The 20,855-nt window shown below is 43.2% G+C and overlaps 1 protein-coding gene across 1 annotated transcript in view; it reads right to left on the bottom strand.

Annotated features, from left to right (window-relative positions):
* Positions 1 to 224: 224 nt before the first annotated feature.
* The window catches only part of efnb3b (ephrin-B3b), an 85,430-nt gene continuing 64,799 nt past the window's right edge, over positions 225 to 20,855 (bottom strand). Inside the window, exons 3-5 of the mRNA XM_022194020.2 lie at positions 13,586 to 13,678; positions 10,943 to 11,005; positions 225 to 4,652 (exon numbers count right to left, since the gene is read on the bottom strand). Of these exons, the coding sequence (XP_022049712.1) occupies positions 4,225 to 4,652; positions 10,943 to 11,005; positions 13,586 to 13,678 (584 nt within the window). The 3' untranslated portion in view covers positions 225 to 4,224. The remainder of the gene's footprint in view (positions 4,653 to 10,942; positions 11,006 to 13,585; positions 13,679 to 20,855) is intronic.

The following is a 20,855-nucleotide window of genomic DNA, read 5'->3' as shown; positions in this document are numbered from 1 at the left end:
TGTGTGTGTGTGTGTGTGTGTGTGTCTGAAATGGCAGTGTTATTAGCAGAGGCAGTGAAAGAGCCCCTGCTGAGACAAGCCCAAAGCAGAGATAAGGGGAGAGACCTTCTATTAAAGGCAGGGTTAGCGGGCCTCAGGAGCTCTCTCTCACACAGACACAGGCAGAACAAAAGACCTCAGCAGACCCTCACACAATAATGAATCACACAACAGGACCAAAAGAGTGGTGCTTAAACATTTTTGTTTGTTTTTTTTTATTCAACCTTTTTTTTTTTCCAAACCAGGAATGTACTAGTTTTTTCCTCTCTTTAGAGGTGTGTTGGAGGGGAGGGGCGGTGGGGAGGGAAATGGGAAAGAAAGGGAGGATCAGGGGTCGCCGTGATGAGTAGACAAGAGGAGGGGGGTGAGGAAGAGGAGGAGGAGGAGGAGGAGAGAGGAAGAGGAGGAGAGGACACAAAAAACCCTTCTCACACAGAGGTGTCCCAAATACAAAGTCTCAACACATCACATATGAGAGCCACCTTCGCTCTGCGGCCTCCGATCGCCGGCTATTGGCACAAAGAAACACACACACACACACACACACACACACACAAACACACACACACACACACTCACACACACACTTTCACCAGCGGAGAGGTGAGGGAGCTCGGCAGTAGCTGCTTTTTTCCTCTCTCTCTCTCTCTCTCTCTCTCCGGTTCCATAGAAACAGCACTTTCTTCTTTCTCTTTTTAACATGACAACCAGTGGCCGTGTCCGTGGTTTTCAGAAAAGCCAACACGTCGAGTCGACCAGTCAAACACAAACAGTGAGAGCCAGAGACACAACTTTTGAAATAACATCGACATGAAAATCAAACAATCAAAAAAAGAGAAAAAAAATAAAACAAAAACTGAGTCCGAGAGATACTTGACATTCTGCTGAGAGGGAGGGGGAAGCGGGAGCGAAATGGACTGAAAACAGGACTTTTTAGAGTCAGAGTTTTGTTTTGTCCCCCTCGCGGCGGCAGCAGCGGCCATTTCTGAACAAAAACAGTCATTTTGGATTCGAGTGCTCCAAAGGGTCGCAGAAGTTGTTGAAGAGAGAGTAACAGACACTTCATTTGGCTTGGAGGATATTTTAGGTACTCTGAGCATGTTTAAATAGACACAGACTTTAACAGCATACATAAAAAACACAAGTCGGTAGTTACAAAATAAAAGAAGAACTGGAGGTGTTTTCTCCTCTGGTTTCATCTTTGACATCAACTTTGATAGTCAAATACAATCCAAAAACTCCTCCATGGCATAAAACAAACAAACAAAAAAAGAACATCTGAACGTCATCATCATGTGTTGAACAAAGTCATATCAGACGGCCGTGACACTTTAGTATGAAAGATATCTCATTATATGATGTTAGATACAAAACACAGCTGAGAAATGTTGTAAGGTCCAGATTCAACACTGGCTTCACACACAAAACATGGCGACAACACTGGAGGCTTTGTGTGTGCGCGCGCGTGTGTGTGTGTGTGTCGGAAAAAAGTATAAGCTCGCCACTGCCACCCAGTTTACACATAAGCCATAAACATGTTTGAGCAACACAAAACAGCTTTATTAGTATGCACATGTGAACATATTGCACCTCTGAACACAGCGATGTGTTATTGCCCTCCGAGGTTGAGGTGCCGGGCACTAGTGTGTTTGTGAGAGAGAACGTGTGTGTGTATGTGTGTGTGTGTGTGTGTGTGAGGGCGTGGGAGTATGGGAAAGAGAGGAGAAAACACGTCGCACACAGTCACTCTTTTCATCTCTCCCATATCCATCGGGTTAGTCTTAATCACAGAAACACAGAGTCATATGAAAGTAATCAGCGTGTGAGCGAGTGTGTTTGCGAGAGTGAGAGAGAATGCATGTCGTTTAATGCAATCAGTAGGCATTTGTGACAGTCATTAAAAGGTGTGATATTCGTGTTAGGATGTGTGGGAGAGTGTGTGTGTGTGTGTGTGTCGAACAGAGAGAAAGCACTGACTGCCGAGGGGATTTCTCTCGTGTGTGTCCGTAGCTAGCAGCGTACCGTGTGCACTTTCGTAATAAACGAGAGTGTGTGTGTGAGATACACAGAGATGCGTTTCAACACAAATTTTGGCGGAAAAGAGGAACAAATCTGAAATGTGCCACCTCACGTTAACGTAAAGTGTGACCGAGTCACAGTGGATGCGTGTGAGAGAGTGTGTGATGTAATCTCTCCGTCCCGTGGTTAGAGTTCAGCTCCTCCAGAAATCCGTTTAGGCTGTCGGTCCATCACCTCCGTTCAGGAGACGCTCCGGTCAGAGAAGAGGTTTCTCCTCTTCGCCAGCCACTCTTTCATCTGCTCTCTCTCCATCCTCCCTTCCTTCCTTGGGATCCTTCGTCTCTCGCTCCTGCCGCTCCCATCCTCCCCTCCCCTCAGCTTCTTTTCTTTAGTGTGCAATTCCTTCACAGTCTTTTCTTTCCTTCGTCTCCCTCCCTCTCCCTCTGTTTCTTTTTTTTAAAGTTCTGCATTCAGACGCCGCTTTATTCCTCCTCCCCAGACAGCACTCTCTCTTGCCCTTTTTCCTTTATTCTTCTTTTTACATTTCATCCCCTCTCGCCTCCCCTACCCCACCGTCACCACCTCTCCCCCACCCCTAAATTCTTTTTCACTTCTGCGTTTTAAAAAAAAAGCGTTTAAAAAAAACAAAACAAAAAAAAGAACTTTCATAGATGGTTCTACCTCAACACTTCCACAAACGAGGTCTAAACTTCAAAACTACGGCATAGTACAAGGAGCTATAAAAATATACACAGAGTTCAGAGACCCTAGAGGGGAGGGGAGGTGGGGGAGGAGGAGGGAGGGAAGGAGGGAGTGAATGAGAGAGAGGGAAGAGAGGAAGAGAGAAACAACCTCTGTTCACCGGGAAAAATGTGTTTTAAAAAAAGGGGATTAAATTAATATGCAACGCAAAGGGAACGGGTGGGAAACAAGGTCATTCTAAGGTGTGAAAACCCAAAAAAACAGCAGATAAAAATGTCTAGCAACAGAAGTGTAGTTTAACAGAGTGGGTAAAAATAATAAAACAATAGAAAACAGAAAAAAACATCTAGAAATTATTTACTGGATATTCATATATATAATCTATAAGTGTTGATAGCGATAAAAATCTCACTTTTTTGATATTCGCTCACTATTTTGTGTTTTGGTATTTAAGACAAGTCTAAACAACGCACACACAATCACTCACACATAAAGCGCGCACGCGCACACACACACACACGCACACGCACACACAGACGAAACCCCAAGCACGCTTATGCAAACTTGCTGTACTGAAGCCACTAACTGCACACACATCTCTAATGTGGAGCAGCAGCGCCATAATTATTATCCAAGTCGTATGCACACTCGCACAGTCGCACGCACACACATTATTAAAATATACAAGATTCTGAGTGTCACCGATTGGTCAGACCTCCTCAGGCCTGGGCTTGGTCATGTGACCGCCGCTCGGACGTGCTGATTGGGTGAGTCCAAGGCCCCTGTTTTCTCAGGAGAAACAAACACAAACAAACTAGAATCCTATTGTTGAGTTAGTGGCAGGGGCCGGTCTCCGGTTGGCTGATGGTGCTCTGAGGGGCGGGGTGGTGGGCTAGGCAGGTATGGCCTCTGCGAATCAGAGTTCTCCGGTGCTAAGTGGGGTCAGGAGTGTAGGTTCTGTTTTTTTTAAATATAAGTTGTAGTTCTTTCTCTTTTTTAACTTTTTTAAAACATCACAAGTCCCAACGCCAGGTCCGTACTCCTATGAAAAGAGCGAGTGCTGCACAAGCACGCTGGCGTTTAGGGATAACTCTTCAATTCAGCACGAGTTGGGCTCATTTAGCTCCAAGTTAACAAGAAGGGGGCACTCAGAGGCTCTTGCCCATTCGTAAGGGCCTTGTTAAGAAGGGCTACGTACGGTCGCCCTTAACACACACTTAGTGGCCCAGTTGTGTGAGGATGGGGTGGGGTGGTTTATTCTGCTAGAAACATGACTGTGTCCCGAGGGTGTGGGCTCACAGGGCGGTGAGTGGGGGTCTAGGGGGACAATACTGGTAGTATTGAGGGGATCAGGGTTGGAGCTGTGATGGCAAGCTTTGCTGTGGCTTCATTTGGAGCGGGGGGATCGGTTGGCAATGGGTGGAGGGAGGTGGGTGTGTCCAGTCGGCCGGAGCGGCGGCCGTCTCATACTTTGTAGTAGATGTTGGCCGGGCTCTGAGGCGGCATCTCCTGGACTATGTAGACGGGGTGTCCGTAGTCCCCGCTCACCTTCTCGTAGTGCGGGCAGTAGGCCGAGTCCGACGTCCGCAGAGGGATGATGATGTCGCTGGGCTCGGAGCCGTTGTTGTTGGAGCTGGTGATGCCTCCGCCGCCTCCCCGCTTGGGGCTGGTGAGGGAGGACAGCGACAGCGGAGGGTGGTGGGTGTCTGAGTGCTTCGCGTGCCGCCTCCGGTAGCACACGATGCAGATCACGGCGGTGACCAGCAGGAGGAAGGCAGAACCTCCTGCGGCGCCGGCGATGAGGGCGATGTTGGAAGGTGGGAGAGGCCCGTTCGCACCTCTGCCATCATCTCCGAAGGGTCCTCGAGGCTGGGTGGAGTTTCCTGCACCACCTGAAACAAACCACAGAACAATCTTACTCCAGTATCAACGGCATCTCAAGCTGCTCTGAACATATACAACAGAAGTGAGTATACCGCTTTGCAAAATCACTTAAATGTCAAATGATTGACAGTGGTATCACGTTCCTCCTCAGAATGAAGCATACCAGAGTTGAACGAATTTCTAAAGACATGTTCCTGCGATCCTTTAAAGACTGATTTTTTCCCCCCTTTTTCTCAAAGGTGTTCTATTGGATTCAAGTTAGGAGACATGCTTGTCCAGCCATTGTCACTTTTCTTTCTTTAGAAGCCTTTGTGTGATTTTGGCTGTGTGCTTTCAGTCATTATCATGCTGGAATATTCCTCTTCTGCAAAACTTCTTCACACTGGTAGTCATCTTGTCCAAGAGTATTTAGGTATATATCCACAGGCATTCATGATGCATCTATAAATGTCATCACCCCAACACCTTTTGCACTTGTGCAGTCCCATATCACCACACTCTGTCTGGATGCTGCACTCACTGTGGTTATGCTGGTAACATACTGAGCCAAACTAATTTATATTGGTCCCATCTGATCAGAGTACTCATAGTATTTATCAGGCTTCTTTTAGTAGTATTTAGCAAAGCCTAATGTGAGAAAGCTTCGGTTATTTTCTTCAACCCCATCCATAGATGTTGACCTTATGCATTTTTACACCACCTAAGCTGTCAAAGAAACCCTTATTTCCACTGATAACCAGTATGCCAAATCTAAAGTATCTGTCCATCTGTTTTTAAAGGTACATTGTGCAAGTAGTGCACTGTCAGAGGCATCATTTTAATAGAACGATCACTACAGCTCTGATTAGTGGCACTATGACTCGTTCTGTACTTCCTGATTACAGCCGCAACTGTGTTTCCACAGGTATTTAAGTGGTCACACAAATCTCTATATCCGTCTGAGTCTTTGTAAAGTCTCATAATCAGATTTTGAAATATAATCTGGCAACTCTTATCCATGTGGAGCCACGATGTAGACAAGCAGATAGACACAGCTTATGTTTGTATTCACCTTTGTTGTATCAAGTATCTACACAAGCACTTGTATTTTTGATACAGTCTTTCCAAAGCATTGCTTGATTGGTCCTTAGAGAAAATACTTGTTAATTTGGAAATAATACAATTATTGAAAGATGGTACAAGTTTGAATGATTTGACATTTAAGTGATATTGCATGAGGGTGGACACGAATATCCGAATATCTCCCCCTCCCACGCTGTATCACATGGACCTACTAACCCTGACGTCATGCTTCACTTAGTAACCACAAGACAAAAGCCGAAGACGGACTCTGACGATGAACACTCTGAGAAGCAAGATGAAAGTTCTCGAATATGCGCTTCAACCCCCCGAGCTGAATATTCGTTATTAATTGGGCCCGAATATCCGGAGCCCAGAAATTGCTATTCGGACCTGCCCTATATTGCACAGGGGTGTCCACAGTTCTGTTGTGTACTCGATAAAGTATGTGTATTAACAACAACAACAAGCAATAACACTGCTTGATTTCACAACTTGTGTTTCCATGAGCTTTTACATACCATTCCTTATGGCTCTGTACCGCAATAACATGAGTAATAGTCTTGGTTTAGTTCAGCTAGCTCAGACTTAACCCAGTGGAATGCAGGAAGTACGCAGCGAGTCTCACAGAAGCTTATATGTGGTCTCTTTACTGATGTGATGAAGTGGACAGCAGTGCATATAAAATGGAGAGGAACATCCATAGTGAATGTGAGCGCACTGTACAGTATATACTCTTGTGGACAGTCTGGCTAAGCCGCAGCGGGTATCAAGGTAACACACTCTATTTCCCTAACCTTAACAACTGTATTTACTTAGTATTACAGCCAGCCACATGAAGCAAGTCTCCCCACTCTGCTTCTACCGCCAGACCACACACTCCGCCTGCCTGCTGGCCTTCCTTCCTGCCTGCCTGCCTGCCTGTCTGTCTGTCTTTTTATCTGTCTGTCTGTTTATCAAACTGTCTGTCACGCCATCTATCTGTTTGTCAGCCGATTGCACCCTCTGTCTGTTGCGTGTCTGCCTGAAACCTAAGATCTTCACAGCCTCGGTTTTCTGTGCAGGAGGTCGGGTCAGAACTCAGCAGGTGAATGATGGTCGTGAAGCGTGTGTGTGTGTATGTGTGTGTGTGTGCATCTGTGTGTATGTTTATGGAAAGAGGGCGGTGTGGATGGCTCCGACACCGAACCGTGTGAATGTGAGTTGCGAACTGGTTAAGGCCGGTAATGTGAGTCTCTGCTATAGAGCCTTTGGATTGGTCCATCATTATTCTTGGCACATATCCCTTTCTTTTCTCCCTGTCAGTCTCTCTCCTGCGTCTCCGCTGTTTCCTCGCCCTCCCCTGCTCCGTGGTTCTCTCTATCTTCGGGTTATTGTAGCTGTAATGACCTGCCTCGCTTTGAGCTCGGCGCCTCGCAACACAAACACATATGCAGACACACACACACAAAGACACGGACGTACACATCCGAGTAAGAAAATACACCTCATCCTCCCCCCCGCGGCTCTGCCCCCCGTTGCGCTGGACTGGATGGGAGCTAAGCGCTAATGCCGGACGTCGATTACTCTCCCTGCTCCTCCTCCATCTTTCTTCCTCCCTCCATTAACCCACCATCTCTCATTCTCCAGCACCATTATGACGGCCGCCTTTCACCGGCTCTCATTATTACATCCTGGTTCTTCACCTCTCCTCCTCCACCTATAACTCCCCCTATTTTGCTCTTTTCCCACCATTCTATGTTCCCCCATTTTTTTATCGCACAAGTTCAGACTTTGAAGCCTTATTTCCACCTTTGCTTCTATCTACTTCATGTCATTAGTGGATCTCAACTCAGAGAGAAACATGCCACAGGTCAGAAATGAAAGAACGGGTCAAGGTGATAACACAGTCCTATCCTTGTTTCGGAGGCAGCTGTCCTCTCTCTCTCTGCGCTGTACTTCTTGAGTATAATTCACATTTCAGAAAGAGAAAATTGGCCTCACATTCAGTTTTTAATATATTTTTGGGACTGTTTTATAATGCTAGGCACACATGCTTCCGCTAAGCTGTTGCACATGTATGCAAATTTCAGAAATTTTGTCAAAATAAAGTGTGAATCAATGCGTGTTTTCATCAACAACCTTCGTATGAATACATTCAAGAGGATGTGACAAAATTACGCAATTACTGGCGCAGCAGCAACTCATGCATTATGGCATCTCATTGCAGCTTCCCACATAACATGGATTTTTATTTTTTTTTTTGGAATTAATTTGCCTCTTCCTACCCCTGTGTACTTGGTGGTGATACAGAAAGGGCTTGTCAGGAATCACACCAGGAAATGACACCCTTGCTGTTTCTATTCTGTGTTTTTTTTTTGTTTTTTTTTTTGCTGCGATTTCTGAAAAAGTGAGGGCATTATATAAATACCTTCCTTTACATTAAGGGAGGTACAGGCAGTGTATTAGAAAAATCAATGTCTATTTTAAATAAAGTGCAAAAGAGTAGAACAAAACATCATTCTTATGCCAGTAGCACTGATAATAGGAGATGAAAATCAAATCATGTCTTGACCAATGGCTGCACGTGAAATCACACAATTCAACTGCAGTGACTTAAATTTGGTTGGATTACAATCAAAGTATACTCTGATCACTTTTATACATATTTGAATGTGAAATTAAATGACCTAACTGATCATGTTTTAATCCTGACTGTGTTCCTTTATCCTATGGAAGGCCCTGTCTGACAAACTGAAGTCATGTAATATGTCATAATAATTAAAAAAAAAAGCTTTTCATAATGAGGATTTTGTAACTTACAAGGATTAGAAGCAATGCCTTTGACATGACTGTTTTTAGTAATAACAATATGAACTGAAATATGAAATAATATTAACTTTTTTTTTCATAATTATCACAAAAGTGTTCAAAAGAAGGACTTATAATTTAATAATAATGGCAAGCTGAGTTTTGGGATGATATTCTAAGTCATTATTATGAAAGCTAAAGCCATAATTAGAAAATAACTATGTTGATACTATTAAGTCTTTTTTTTTTTTAATTGTAGCTGTTTCTTTCTCCCCTTTGCCGCCGAACCAAACCAGTCGAGGCAGATGGCCGCTGTCCTTCAACCTGGTTCTGCTGGAGGTGTCTTCCTCTAAAAAAAAGCAGTTGGCTAAAATGGAAATGTGGATTTCTCTTCAGCATGCAAATTCAGGTCTTCACCTCAGTATGTTAAGTGCCCTTAGTGCTGCATCTATAAAAAAAAAAACTAAACTGAATTGAACTGAAAAATTATGACATAATAATTACGAGACACTTCACACTACATTGTTATGCATATTATTATACATACATACATTATTATGGCATATTGCTCTTTTTTTCAAGTGGCAGAAATGGGCTTCTATATATTAATAACACTACAGTACTGATAACCTTATACTTTCTAATGAGGAGATTATACCTTCAATTTGTTTTCCAAGTGGTCGAAGCAGGCTTCCACACATCATGGCTGTCACTTTTAAACATTTCAATTCCCTTTTTGAGACATTATACTTTTTCTGTTGAGTCGGTTTGAAAATGGCACCAAATACCCATGAGTCCACCAACCGGTGCCCTTTCTGAGGTGAAGATCAGGGCTGTAAAGCAAAGCTGCTACTTGATAATGATTTGTCTGTATTTGTTTATTGTATGCATTTTGATTTATTCTGAAGGCAACTAAGCGTTCCCCTGCTGAACAGCTCTGGTGAAAAAGGATGAATGTCTTAATGTAAGTACACTCCTATGTTTTAGGACTGTAGAATTTCAGTGTACATTGTGGCCAATTTGCATCGTGAAAACCGAGCTGCTTTGGATACTGACAGCTCGTCTTCACAATATAACAAATCATCTGGAGCCTCTTTCTCTGATTTGAAACTAATTTATGGATGTCTATCCTCGGTGGACATCTGTAAAGAGTGAATTAGCAGCGAGTATATGATTGTTTGTGTGTTTTGATTTGGCTGAGTTGAGTTTGTCGCAAATTGGGTGATGGAGAGAGAAAGAAAAAAAAACTCTTAAAAATTCCGACGCTGTTCACATATTCAGAGAGCATTACTTCTTCATACCCCAATAATGTATTTCTATTTGTTTACATCCCAAGTGAGGATCGGATGAGACAAACAAACACAATGAGAAGCTGTGCATAACCAGCAGTATTCCAGTTATTAGCTGGGATGATTTCACATGAGGATTAGAAATTCTGCCACAACTGTTGTGTCAGGAGTCAAAGCAATCATTCTGGATATGTTGTTAAGTGTGTGTTAATATGTGCTTGTCTGACAGTCAAAAATGTGTAAAACCCCTTGTTATATATGTGATTAAACCATTCTGGTCGGGCGAGTTATTTCCCTCATTTGACTAAAAACAATGCATACTATTGTTGCTTGCTTCACACATACAATTCTCACCTATATGAGGTATGGACAAGTGATTGGAAAATGTGCGAATGGCCCAATTCACACATTTGGCATAGTACACAAATTCACCACCGCCAAAAAGGAAAAAAAAAAAAAAAAATGGAATTAACACAAGTGAGCGTGAATCATGTTCGTTCTCCTCCACTGAATAACTTTGAGGTGGTGCATGAATCCAGCCTCTCTGCATTTACATCTCCTTGTTCTATTCCCCTCTCCTCTTTGCTTTTCAATTATTGGTTTCTTTCTCCTCCTTATGTGCCTCCCACTTCTACCCACTCTGCTGCACCACTCCCCAATGCTTCTTCTTCTTCTTCTTCCTTCTCCACTCATCTTTCAGTAATTCTTATTTCTTTCTTTCTTTCTTTCTCTCTCTCTCGACTAAACTACAGAATCCAGGCCGCCCAAACTAATGACAATAATAACTCTCTGAAATGTGGCCGCCGCTCTTGCCCTCTCTCTCCTCCTTTCTCCTTCTGCCTCTTTCTTCATCCCTCTCTTTTCTTGTCCTTCTCCCAAGGTAGCTATTAGCCATCCATTCCCCGCCTGCAGCACTTAGCTCGAAGGGCCGGGTGCAGAGATGAGGAGGAGAGGGATCGAGAGCAGGGGGAGAGAGAGAGAGAAATATGGAATTAAACAGAGAGATCCGCAGATGTCACCGCTGCACATTCTCCATCTGTCGCCTCCTCCCTCCCTCTCCCCGCTGCTTTTCTTTTTTATCTACCAGTCTTTGCTCATTCCCTCCATCCATTTTGTGGATGGATCTGCCGTGGATTATCTCCATTTGGTTTCCCGCTTACCTGGGTTTCTGCTGGTGGTGCGTCCCGCTGGCGGCTCCTTCTTTGGAGGCAGTCCATATGGACCTAGGGATGAAAAATAAGAGCGGAATTACGGAAATACCGAGGCAGGCTCCATCTTCTGCAACAACCCAAGCTCTTGGAATTGGAACCAATAAGTGACATGAGCAAAGAGAGAGCCAGCCAGAGAGAGAAATAGAGACAGAAGAGGTTTAATAAAGCTTCCCTCCCTTCCCTTCCCATTATCGGAGAGCACATATTGATTGGGCTCCGATGTGCAGCGTATGAGCACTTTTCCATTTGTTTGAATGGGAAACTAAAGAGAGGCCGTTTGTTGTTTTGGCCTGAGTGAATTTACACAAGGCCATAACGGCTTGTAATCTGTAGTCGCTAAATCAGGCCATCTGTCTAGCAAGCCCTCAGTAATGGTGATGGCATTAAAGTGCGTTTATGTGACACATGCAAAGGCATACACACGCACATGTGCGTGCACACGCACACACTCACACAAATCCAGCAATTGTATAAGTGCTACTCCTCAGAGCTGAAAGAGAGAGTTCAGAAAATACTAATTTGGTTCTCTTCTGAGCCATCTGGCCTACAGTAGCCTGCAAGGATAGCTTTATGTTGGGCTGTGACAATTAAGCGCCGCAGTTCATGCAACACTTTAAAAAGAAAATCTGTTATTGGTCATTGTAGCAGCAGGGGAGAAGAAAATAGATATGACCATAGAGTGCTTCTGGATGAAACTGTACAGTAAACCTACAAGTACACACACTTCACTCATGCACAAACTAGATTGTGTGTGTGTGTGTGTGTGTTAGCGCACAGGCATCAACCTATATATACTGACATTTAGAAAAGTATAAGGCTATTGGCTGGCGGCTCCCTCTTGACAGTCGACCAAACAGAAGTTGGGGCGGTGCAGGCTGGAGATCAATAGGAACTGCTGTGTGGTCAGCAGGGGCGACCAGAGGGAGGTTCAGGCTGGATGTGTGTGTGCATGTGACAGATCGAGAGAGCAAGCAAGACAGATAAAGAATAAAATAAGAGAGGACAGGTCAATGCATGTGTGTGGGCCGAGGGTGCAAGTGTGTGTTTTCCGAGTGTGTGTTCCTCGAAGCGGAGCAGAGAGCCGTATCTCATCAGAGATCGCCATGAGGCGGCACGCCGCTTATTTAGACGACAAACAACACAGACGTGACCTTTCAGCCACAGAGCAGATAAGATGGAAAGACAGAGGAAAAGAGTGAAAATAACAGGGAGGGGGATTCAGAGGGAGCGTTGTGAGGAGAGATGGCCGGCATGCAAAGTGAAAGGGAGGTGATGAGGACGGGGAAACAGGGAATTTGTAAAGGAAGCAAGCAATGTTGTTTGAATGAAAAGAAAAAGGCAAATGCAGAGGGAATAGAAAGGAGGTAGGGGGGAAGGACAGAGCAGAACATAGAAAAGAACAAAGAAACGGGAAAGAAAGATGGAAAATAATAAGGTTTGAGTGTGTGTCTATATGTTTCTTCTTTGGATTTATGTAAAAAAAAATGTGCGTGAGAGAAAGGTAGCTTTTCCAATGCCCATGTGGTGAAAGAGCCAGGGGAAATGAAGTGTGTGTGTGTGGTGGTATTTCTATGGAGCTAAGCTGACTACGCTGATGTTATGGGCTGATAGAGCCACAACAGCGCCACTTGGCTCTTTGCTGAAGAGCACCTACAATACACAAGGCCTGATAACACAGCATAGATCAAAGAAACAGAAATAGGCTGGTGTGTTTGTGTGTGTGTGTGTGTGTGTGTGTGTACGTGCGGCGGGTCATGTGAAGGACAGGTGCCTATTATGTGTAGGAATGCGCAGGTCAGTGAAAATGCTTAAATTAGCCCTTTTTTCTGCTGCTTTTCTCGAAAAACCTCCATGTGAGGGTCATTACCTGTGAATATTTTCCAAACAAATTAGGAGCGTGTGCAGCCACGAGTCATTAAAAATCACTGACTGTGTGCTTTAACAGTGAATGGAGTCATTTTGTTATCATGCGGTAGCTGGCAGGTCTGCTGTGTGGGGGGGAAATGTGTGTGTTCTGGCGTGTAGGTGTGTGTTCGTTTCCCTGCATGGACACCTCAGTTGCATGTCCGCGTCCATGCTGCGTGCTAATGTCCTCATGTCTACGCACAGGCAGGAGTGTGTGTGTGTGTGAGTGTGTGTGTCCAGCGTGAGTCAGTAGCAGTTAAAAGGCAGAGTGAGAAGGGAGTCAACAGGGCTCATTAGAGCTGACTGATCCCACACTTCTCCACTGTTCTCACCACTTAACGAGCCCTAATATCCTCAGTGAGAACACACGCGCACAAAGAAAGGTACGTGTGCGTCTGTATGTGTGTGTAAGAAACGGGAAGATTAGAAAGATGGCTTTAAAGTGGAAGAAGCCGCACGCAAGATAAGGTGCACTAATGAATGTGTGCCGCTCTGTTCCGTACAGATGTGAGATCATACCGCGATTCCATTGTGTGTGATGCATGAATAGCAATGCACGTGCTAGTGAGCGGAGGAAAAGCGCTCCACACATGGGCTACATATGGGAGAGCTAATGTGTGGCTGCCTGAGTTGTTGCTGCTGTTGTTGTGTGAGAGAAAACAGAGAAAGAAAGGTGAGAGAACTTACTCTGTCCCACTTTCAGGACCACCTTCATGCCTTGCGTGGCACACACTCCGCCTCTCATGCTATCCAGGCCTTGACGCGTCCCATCTGACGTAGCTGGAGGGATGGAAACACAAAATTGCATAATTAGACAAGTAGCAGGGAGGTGTACAGACACACAGAAGCACCCCCACTCATCGGTTCAAGCCACAGATGCACTCGCTCTCTTCTCAATCTACAGCTAACACCAGCCTCTATTCATACGGTCAGCCGTTCCAGAGAGTCGGCGAATGACATTTGCAGAGGCAGCGATTTAAAACTCTACCAGAAGCTCTGAAATGTCAAACTACGTGGCGGCAGCGCTTTAATAAGTCCTCATTTAGCAGTCTGCTGGAATTCATTAACACCCCCGCTGCGCTGCATGGACTCAACCACTTGCAGTCGACTGGAATCGCTGCTTGGGCTGGAGAAAGAACAGGAGAGGGGGGGCACTGGAGAGAAGCAGAGACTGGCTATGGAAAAAAAAAAAAAGGGACGGTAATCCAATCAAGAGCGTATATGAAATAAAATGGAGCCCCAGAGACACAAATCACTGTGATTTGAGTGAGAAACTGGACTCGATTGGTAAGAATACAGACTGTGACGGAAGAGTTAAAGCTCCAACTGGTAATACCTCATTACTATTACTGCTTATGTTTTAATTAAGAGAATTAAAGAGATTTTTTTTATTTAAAACTCAAGGACTGATGTGTTAATACAAGCAATGGGGGATTTAATAGCTAAGAAATAAAAGCTTTTCTTACACTGGAAGAGAAATGCAACAAATGAAAACAGTCGAGGCACAGTGTCAAACTTCACATCAGCATCGTAACCTGCTCGAGAATCAAACAAACATGAAGTTACAAAGGAAGGCAAAAGGAGTTTAAACAATGCTGACATAGTGTACAGACAAGAAGTGTGTGTGGGCAAGGATTACTCACTCAATGTGGGGACCAACATGAGATAGTAGACTTACTTTAGTGGGACTTTTCTTTCTTATGGGGATGAAAAACCAAGTCCCCTTAATGCAGATAATTAAATTTTAAGATGTTTCAAGGTTAAGCTGAGGTCAAAGTTAGGGTGAAGCAAGTAGTTGTATCTGTGTGTGGGTGTGTACTCTTCACATTGTGGGGTCCTAAATATGTTTACAGAGTTTTTGTAGGGGGGCTTGCCTTAATGTAAATTGTTAAATTTTAAGGTAACACATGTTGTAAGGATACGCTGAGGTCAAGGTTATGTTAAAGGCATTATGGAGGATGTTTTTTTTTTTTGTTTAATTTGTCTGATTCACATAAAATGAATATACTGACCTTTAGTGGACTTGTATGTATGGTCTCTAAAAGAATTAAAAAAAAAATAACTGTGGACATGGCAGGACCTGAAAAACATCAGACAATCAAAGCGCTCGGACCGAGGCGTTTGCTTTGCTCCCTTTCCTGTCACTCAAAAATCTTCCGGCTCAGGCCTAGTTACGTAGATTACGTACGCCTTGGACTTACGTGTTTTCTGTATGTGTTGCTTTGGTATAGCTTCGTAGGTAGCTGGCGACTTGTTTTGCTCATCTTTTTTTACATAATGGCAGATAAAGATCCAGGGGGACCCAGCCGTAAAAGACAACTTCACGAGTCCTACGCAAGTTTCTGGAGGGGGGGCATTTCTTTGTAAATGTTAAGAGGGGGAGGTTAGAGGGGGGTGAGGGAGAGGTTGTATGTGCGCATGTGCATGCTACGTTCAAAGTCGTAGGAAATTAAATCTCCTCTAATGCATTTAAGGCAAGTAGCAGTAGTACTAGTAGTGTGTGTGTGTTTGTGTGCTGCGGATACTGCTGATGTGGAAACCTAAATGTGTTAATTGAGTTACATTATGGGGAACTGTACTTCATATAGAGACAAAAAGCTCTAAATTTTCAGCTGAGGACATGTTTTAAGGCTAAGGGTGCATGCAGATAGTAGCTAGTGTTGACGTTAGTCTCTAGGAAATGCATGCAAGTCAAAGTAATGTCCTCTGAAGTCACTGAAACAACAGTGCATGTGTGATTCCCTGACACTAACACTTCCAGCACTGGCACTTCTTCTTACATAAAGCTTGTCAGTGAATGCATTAATGATCGCTGGCCTGCAGGTCACAAATGGTGGCAGCGGAGGAGGAGGAGGAAGAAACCTGCAGGGGCAGCTTCAGGATGGAGGAAGAGTAAAAACAGAAGGAGAGAAATATGATGAGACAGTCAGAGAGGAGGGAAAGAAAGATAGAAGAAGTGAGGGGTGAAGAGATGAGAGGCGCTCATGGTGAGAATCACACCTCTGCAGCCAATGTACCATCGGTTGTGCAGCCGGTCTCAATCATTCGTACACAAATGTTCTCTCAGCCTCTTGTGCTGCTTTCACTCACCACCCCACATCACAGCCTTTACGAGACACAAACTTCTGTAAGTGTCTTTAAAGTTTGAGTAGACGCAGAGGCTGATGAGAGACACAGTGGCTCAGAAAAAATACTGTAAATATATTCTTCCTCCTTCCACCACCCCTGCACACATCACCCATCTATCCTTATTTTCCCTGTTATAGCCCTCGGGGCTAACCCTCACCTCTTCTCCTTTTAAAAAAAAAATAAATTATTTTCCCCGTCATTTCCCTTCAGGCTATAGATTAGCCTGTCTGAAGCGAAGCAGAAAGGGAGGGATGGCGGATGGCTCGGGAGGGAGAGAGAAAGGTGTGAAAAAGAGGCAGCTTTACTTCTAACACCTCCCTCTCTCTCTCCCTCCATCCCTGCAGGATGCAGAGTGTGAAAGCAGGAGGAGGAGAGAAGCAGGCGGAGGTCAAGGCGAACAGCAGCATGGTGGGAAACCAGGAGACAGCGATGGATGAAAGGATATATAAAGAAGGTTTAAATAAAGTGCTGTGAGAAAGTTTGTACATTTCTCAAGCTTTTTTCACTCTTCGGTGTGTTAGAAAATCATTGAAATCCTCGTATTTTTTTATGCCTGAGACGTGTGAATATTTTCTTTTACACTAATGTAGGAGGACAGTTTCATTGATTTTAATGAAGTTCATACAAATGGAAAGAAGTAGAGTGTGCTAAATTAAGTGCAGCATTTTCATCAAAGCTGTCATTGGAAAATCTATTTTCCTACTGTCTTTGGCTTAGATGTCATGTTAATGTTGTAGCAACACACTTTGAACATGATCCATCATCCACGGAATTTGAGGATTTATTCTGTGCTTTTCATTTTTTTAATGAAAGAAAAAATAAATATCATTTCAAAAAGCAAGCTGAAACAGCATTTCCAAATCTATTAATCAAAAACAGAATAACCAGCCGAGTGAGGAGAAGTGACAAAAAATACAGAAAACTCTTACTTACATGGAAACTTGATATTTTTATTCTTGTATAGCTCATATAGAACTATTTACCTCTGATACAACACTTGTGAATTTTTTACTTTTATGTGTGGCCTTGGCCCTTTTTATATACAAATACTACTATTAACATTCGTCTTCTGAGCAAAAAATAAATTGCACTGAATAATGTATACAAGTATAATAATTTAATAAACTGATTCAATGCAGCTGCACTACACAACATGTATTTTTTAACATAATTAATTACATATTCATGTCCTGCGGCACGTTGTACTTGAAAACACGATTCTGAAAATGAAAGATATGAAACATAATTATCTTAAAACTAGAAAGTAGATCATTATATGATGAGAACAGGAATCTTCTTACAAACACTGCTCTATATGTAGCTATTTAAACATGCCCTTAATGGACCCATGAAAGAATTAAAGGTGATGATATAAGAGAGATGACATGAAGGGGAGATAAAGCAGGACTGTGATAATGAAGGACTGTGGCAACTAAAAAAAGACAGAAGGGCGGAGGACAATGATTTCAGAGAGTAATAACTACTGACACACGAAGGAGGACAAGAAGGTGACGGGAGATGAGGGAGGTGAGGAAGATGAGGGAACCGAAAGAAGGAGGAGGAGGTGGTGGTCGCTCAGCGAAGTGAGGCGGGAGACTGATTGCCTGTGACAAGCTGTTGGTGATATGATGAGGACAGGAGACTATATGAGACGATAGAGATGACCCCGAAGCCTGGTGGACAGGGCCGGGAGGGAAAAGGACAAGATATCCAGAAAGAGTGAGGGGAGAAAAAGTTAAAAACAGAAAGTAAGGAAAGAGTTTAAATGACATGATAGACAGCAGAGAGGTAAAAAAGTCTAATGTCTCCATTATGGAAAAGTGGAGCGGTAATGGATACAAAGAAGAGGGAGAGACAGAGAGAGACAGGAGAGCGAAATTGAACCAGGAGAGCTTCCACAAATGTGATTTTGCAAATGCAAGCTATTTTTTTTAACATCACAATCAACAGGTCACAAATATCACAAAGGCAATTTTTGTTAAAACAGTGAACCGCATTATGACAAATCCTCTTAAATCCATTAGACATGTTACAGGTGCCACTATTTCTGTGAATCTCAATTTCACAGGAACAAAGTGAACAAAGAGATCAGAGCTGCTTTGCCCTTGGATTGAAAATATTACCCTCCCAATTTTTGGTTGCTAAACATGGAAAATGCTTCAAATTTCCCCGCACTTGAGGGGGAGGAGATATCACTGAATCAAGGTGGAAATAATCACAGAACATCCTGATGAGAGACGGAGATGAGAGCGGGAAAGATGGGGGAGATGTTGGAATTGGCGTGCTTCAAATCTTTCCCACCTCACTTTGGGGAGGACGGAGATAAAAAAAAGAAGAAGAGAGAGAGAGTGGGGAGGAGTGTATCGAGCAATTTAGGTTTAGATAAGAAGAGAAAGTAGGAAGAACAGCGAGACAGGGGAAGGAGAGGAGGGATGAGTAATTGAGACAATGATCAGCAGTGATGGGGGGGGATGTGAAGCGCCAGAGGACAGAGGAGAGGAAGGGCGTCGCTCCGCCACCCTCGTTCGACAGAAAGACAGGAGGGAGAGGCGGAGGAAGTGGAAAAACTTAATTAATGAAATAATACTGCAGTCAACCTCAATCAGACTGCACAGCATCATGGCCTTGCACACAAGGAGGCGGCAGGCAGGGGGAGGAGTGTGTATGTGGACCGTAGCAAAGATCACACAGCGGATGAGAGTCCTTCTCTGTGTTTTTATCACCAAGGGCAGAGCCGGGCCAACACTCTCCTCTGCCTCCACCTCTGCTCAAGTTTGCCCACAGTGTTGAAAAAGTGAACGATGACTCCACTGGAAGCACATTGTTCATTCATTCAGGGACTTAAACCCCAGGTCTGACTTGACACTTGCGGCGATGGTCTATGCAAAGTTACGGCATTTGCATTAAGGCACACTGCAGACCTCAGTGTTTGCCCTCCCACTCTATTCCGTCTCAGCTCTCCTGGTTATATATTCCACACATGCTGAGTGACAGCCGGCCGTCCGCAGCAAAACACTTGCTTCCCGTGTGAGTGATGTGATTTTGTGTACATGCTGATGTTTGAATTTCCGTCACGTCCTTTGGTCTAGTTTGGGACACGAGTCACATTTCACTCTGCTCAAAAGTCATGAGAAGTGCTATTTTATTGCCTGATTTCCCATATTTCTGGTTAAAATGGGATTTTGCTCTGAGACAGCGTGAATATACATTCTAGCTCTTGGTGCAATATGCTATTGTGGGAAACTGATGCATATTTTTGGGTGGCATTTAAACCTAAAATGTATCCTTGAATGCAGTGTTGGATTTTTAACCCTCCCAATCCCAAAACCTGCTTGAAAGGCATGTGGTTTGATTTTTGAAAATCACTAAAATAACCCCATTTATCACAGCCAGAAACTGTAAAAACACAGAGAATTGTCAGAGTTTCAATTTTCCAACTGTCATTGAACTGATCATCTGTGACATGGTATTCTGATGGGGAAATCTAAGCTTAAAATTATGATAGTTCATCAACATCACTTTATTTTACATGTCTCAGTTTTGAGAAATTGCCAAAAATGGAGCATTTGTTTTATCCAGATATTGTAAAAAATAAAACTTGTGACAAACATTCTGAGTCTTTGCAGCTGAAGAGGGCTAAACTGTAGGCAGGTGAAAATAGGATAAAGGTATGAAAACAGATTAAAAATGTAACTAGTTGAATATCTATAAAATGTATAGTCCTAATTTTTTCTAGTAAAAATTGCAACTGTGGGCACTTAGAAAATGTTGTACATGTTGATTCTGTTTTTTATTGCGTAAAAATGAATAAGCAAAGCAATTTAACTTTTTGTTTTTTTTTTGTAGAATGCACATAAGACATTTATGAGTCCTCTCCATTTTTAGCCATGGTTGTGTTGTTACCATAGAGGTGCAAGACTTTATATTCCAGTGGAAAAAATAGTGCACAGTGAGTAAAACTGTGACAGAAAGTTAAACAGATGGAAGTGGACAGCTACCTCAGAAAAACAGGAAATGAGGTCTAATAAAAACACATCATTATTGATGCACTAAACGCTAATGAAACTCCATTCAGTTCACATTTAGATACCTCATACATCCCCTACCCTACATTAAAAAAGACCAAAAATGTTTGCAAATTTGCTCCTTTATTCTTGTGTTCAACTGATAATCAAATCCAGCTTTTTTTTTTTAATGAATACTGGATAAAAAGTTTTTCGTTTGCAAACATGGAGTAGTTTTCCCGCCTATGGAGTGACTATGTTCTTTCTTTCAGGCTGCAATTACATCCTCCACCAACTCGGAGGATAGGACAGCAACTTGCACAAACCCTGAAAGGCAAAACCCAGGGCAAGGAACAACTGCAAAGCGCTTAGTGCTGCTTGAAAAGCTTAGATTTGTGATCAGACAGCAATAATATAAAGTGACAGACATGAGCACAGCCACATTTTAATACTTTTTTTTCTCTAAACTGAAAGATAGTGGCTTTATAGGATGAGGATTATTTATAGACATTTCCATAAAATAAATGAAAAAATTATGTGAAACAATAAAAGTGAGGGTGACTTGCTGCCCACATACTACTTTGTGCCACATCTACTTTAAGATTGTGGATATTACTAAAAAAAAAAAAAAAAGGATTTTGCTTTAAGATTACAGAATATAAAAGACACAAAGAAGAAGAGAGGGGTCAACAAGGGCCTAGAGTCGTATTTTCCCCCAGGGCCCCCAAGCGGATTAATGTGACTCATGTCATTTGAAAAGTTATGAAAGTGCTGTGTTTTTCAGTGTGTTTTCAGAGGGATTGTGATGCAGTTTTCTCCACACT

This window comes from Acanthochromis polyacanthus, chromosome 23, assembly GCF_021347895.1.
Source record: "Acanthochromis polyacanthus isolate Apoly-LR-REF ecotype Palm Island chromosome 23, KAUST_Apoly_ChrSc, whole genome shotgun sequence".
NCBI classification, from domain to species: domain Eukaryota; kingdom Metazoa; phylum Chordata; class Actinopteri; family Pomacentridae; genus Acanthochromis; species Acanthochromis polyacanthus.
Note: the sequence above shows the minus strand (reverse complement) of the source record. Positions and strands in the feature narration are given on the sequence as shown.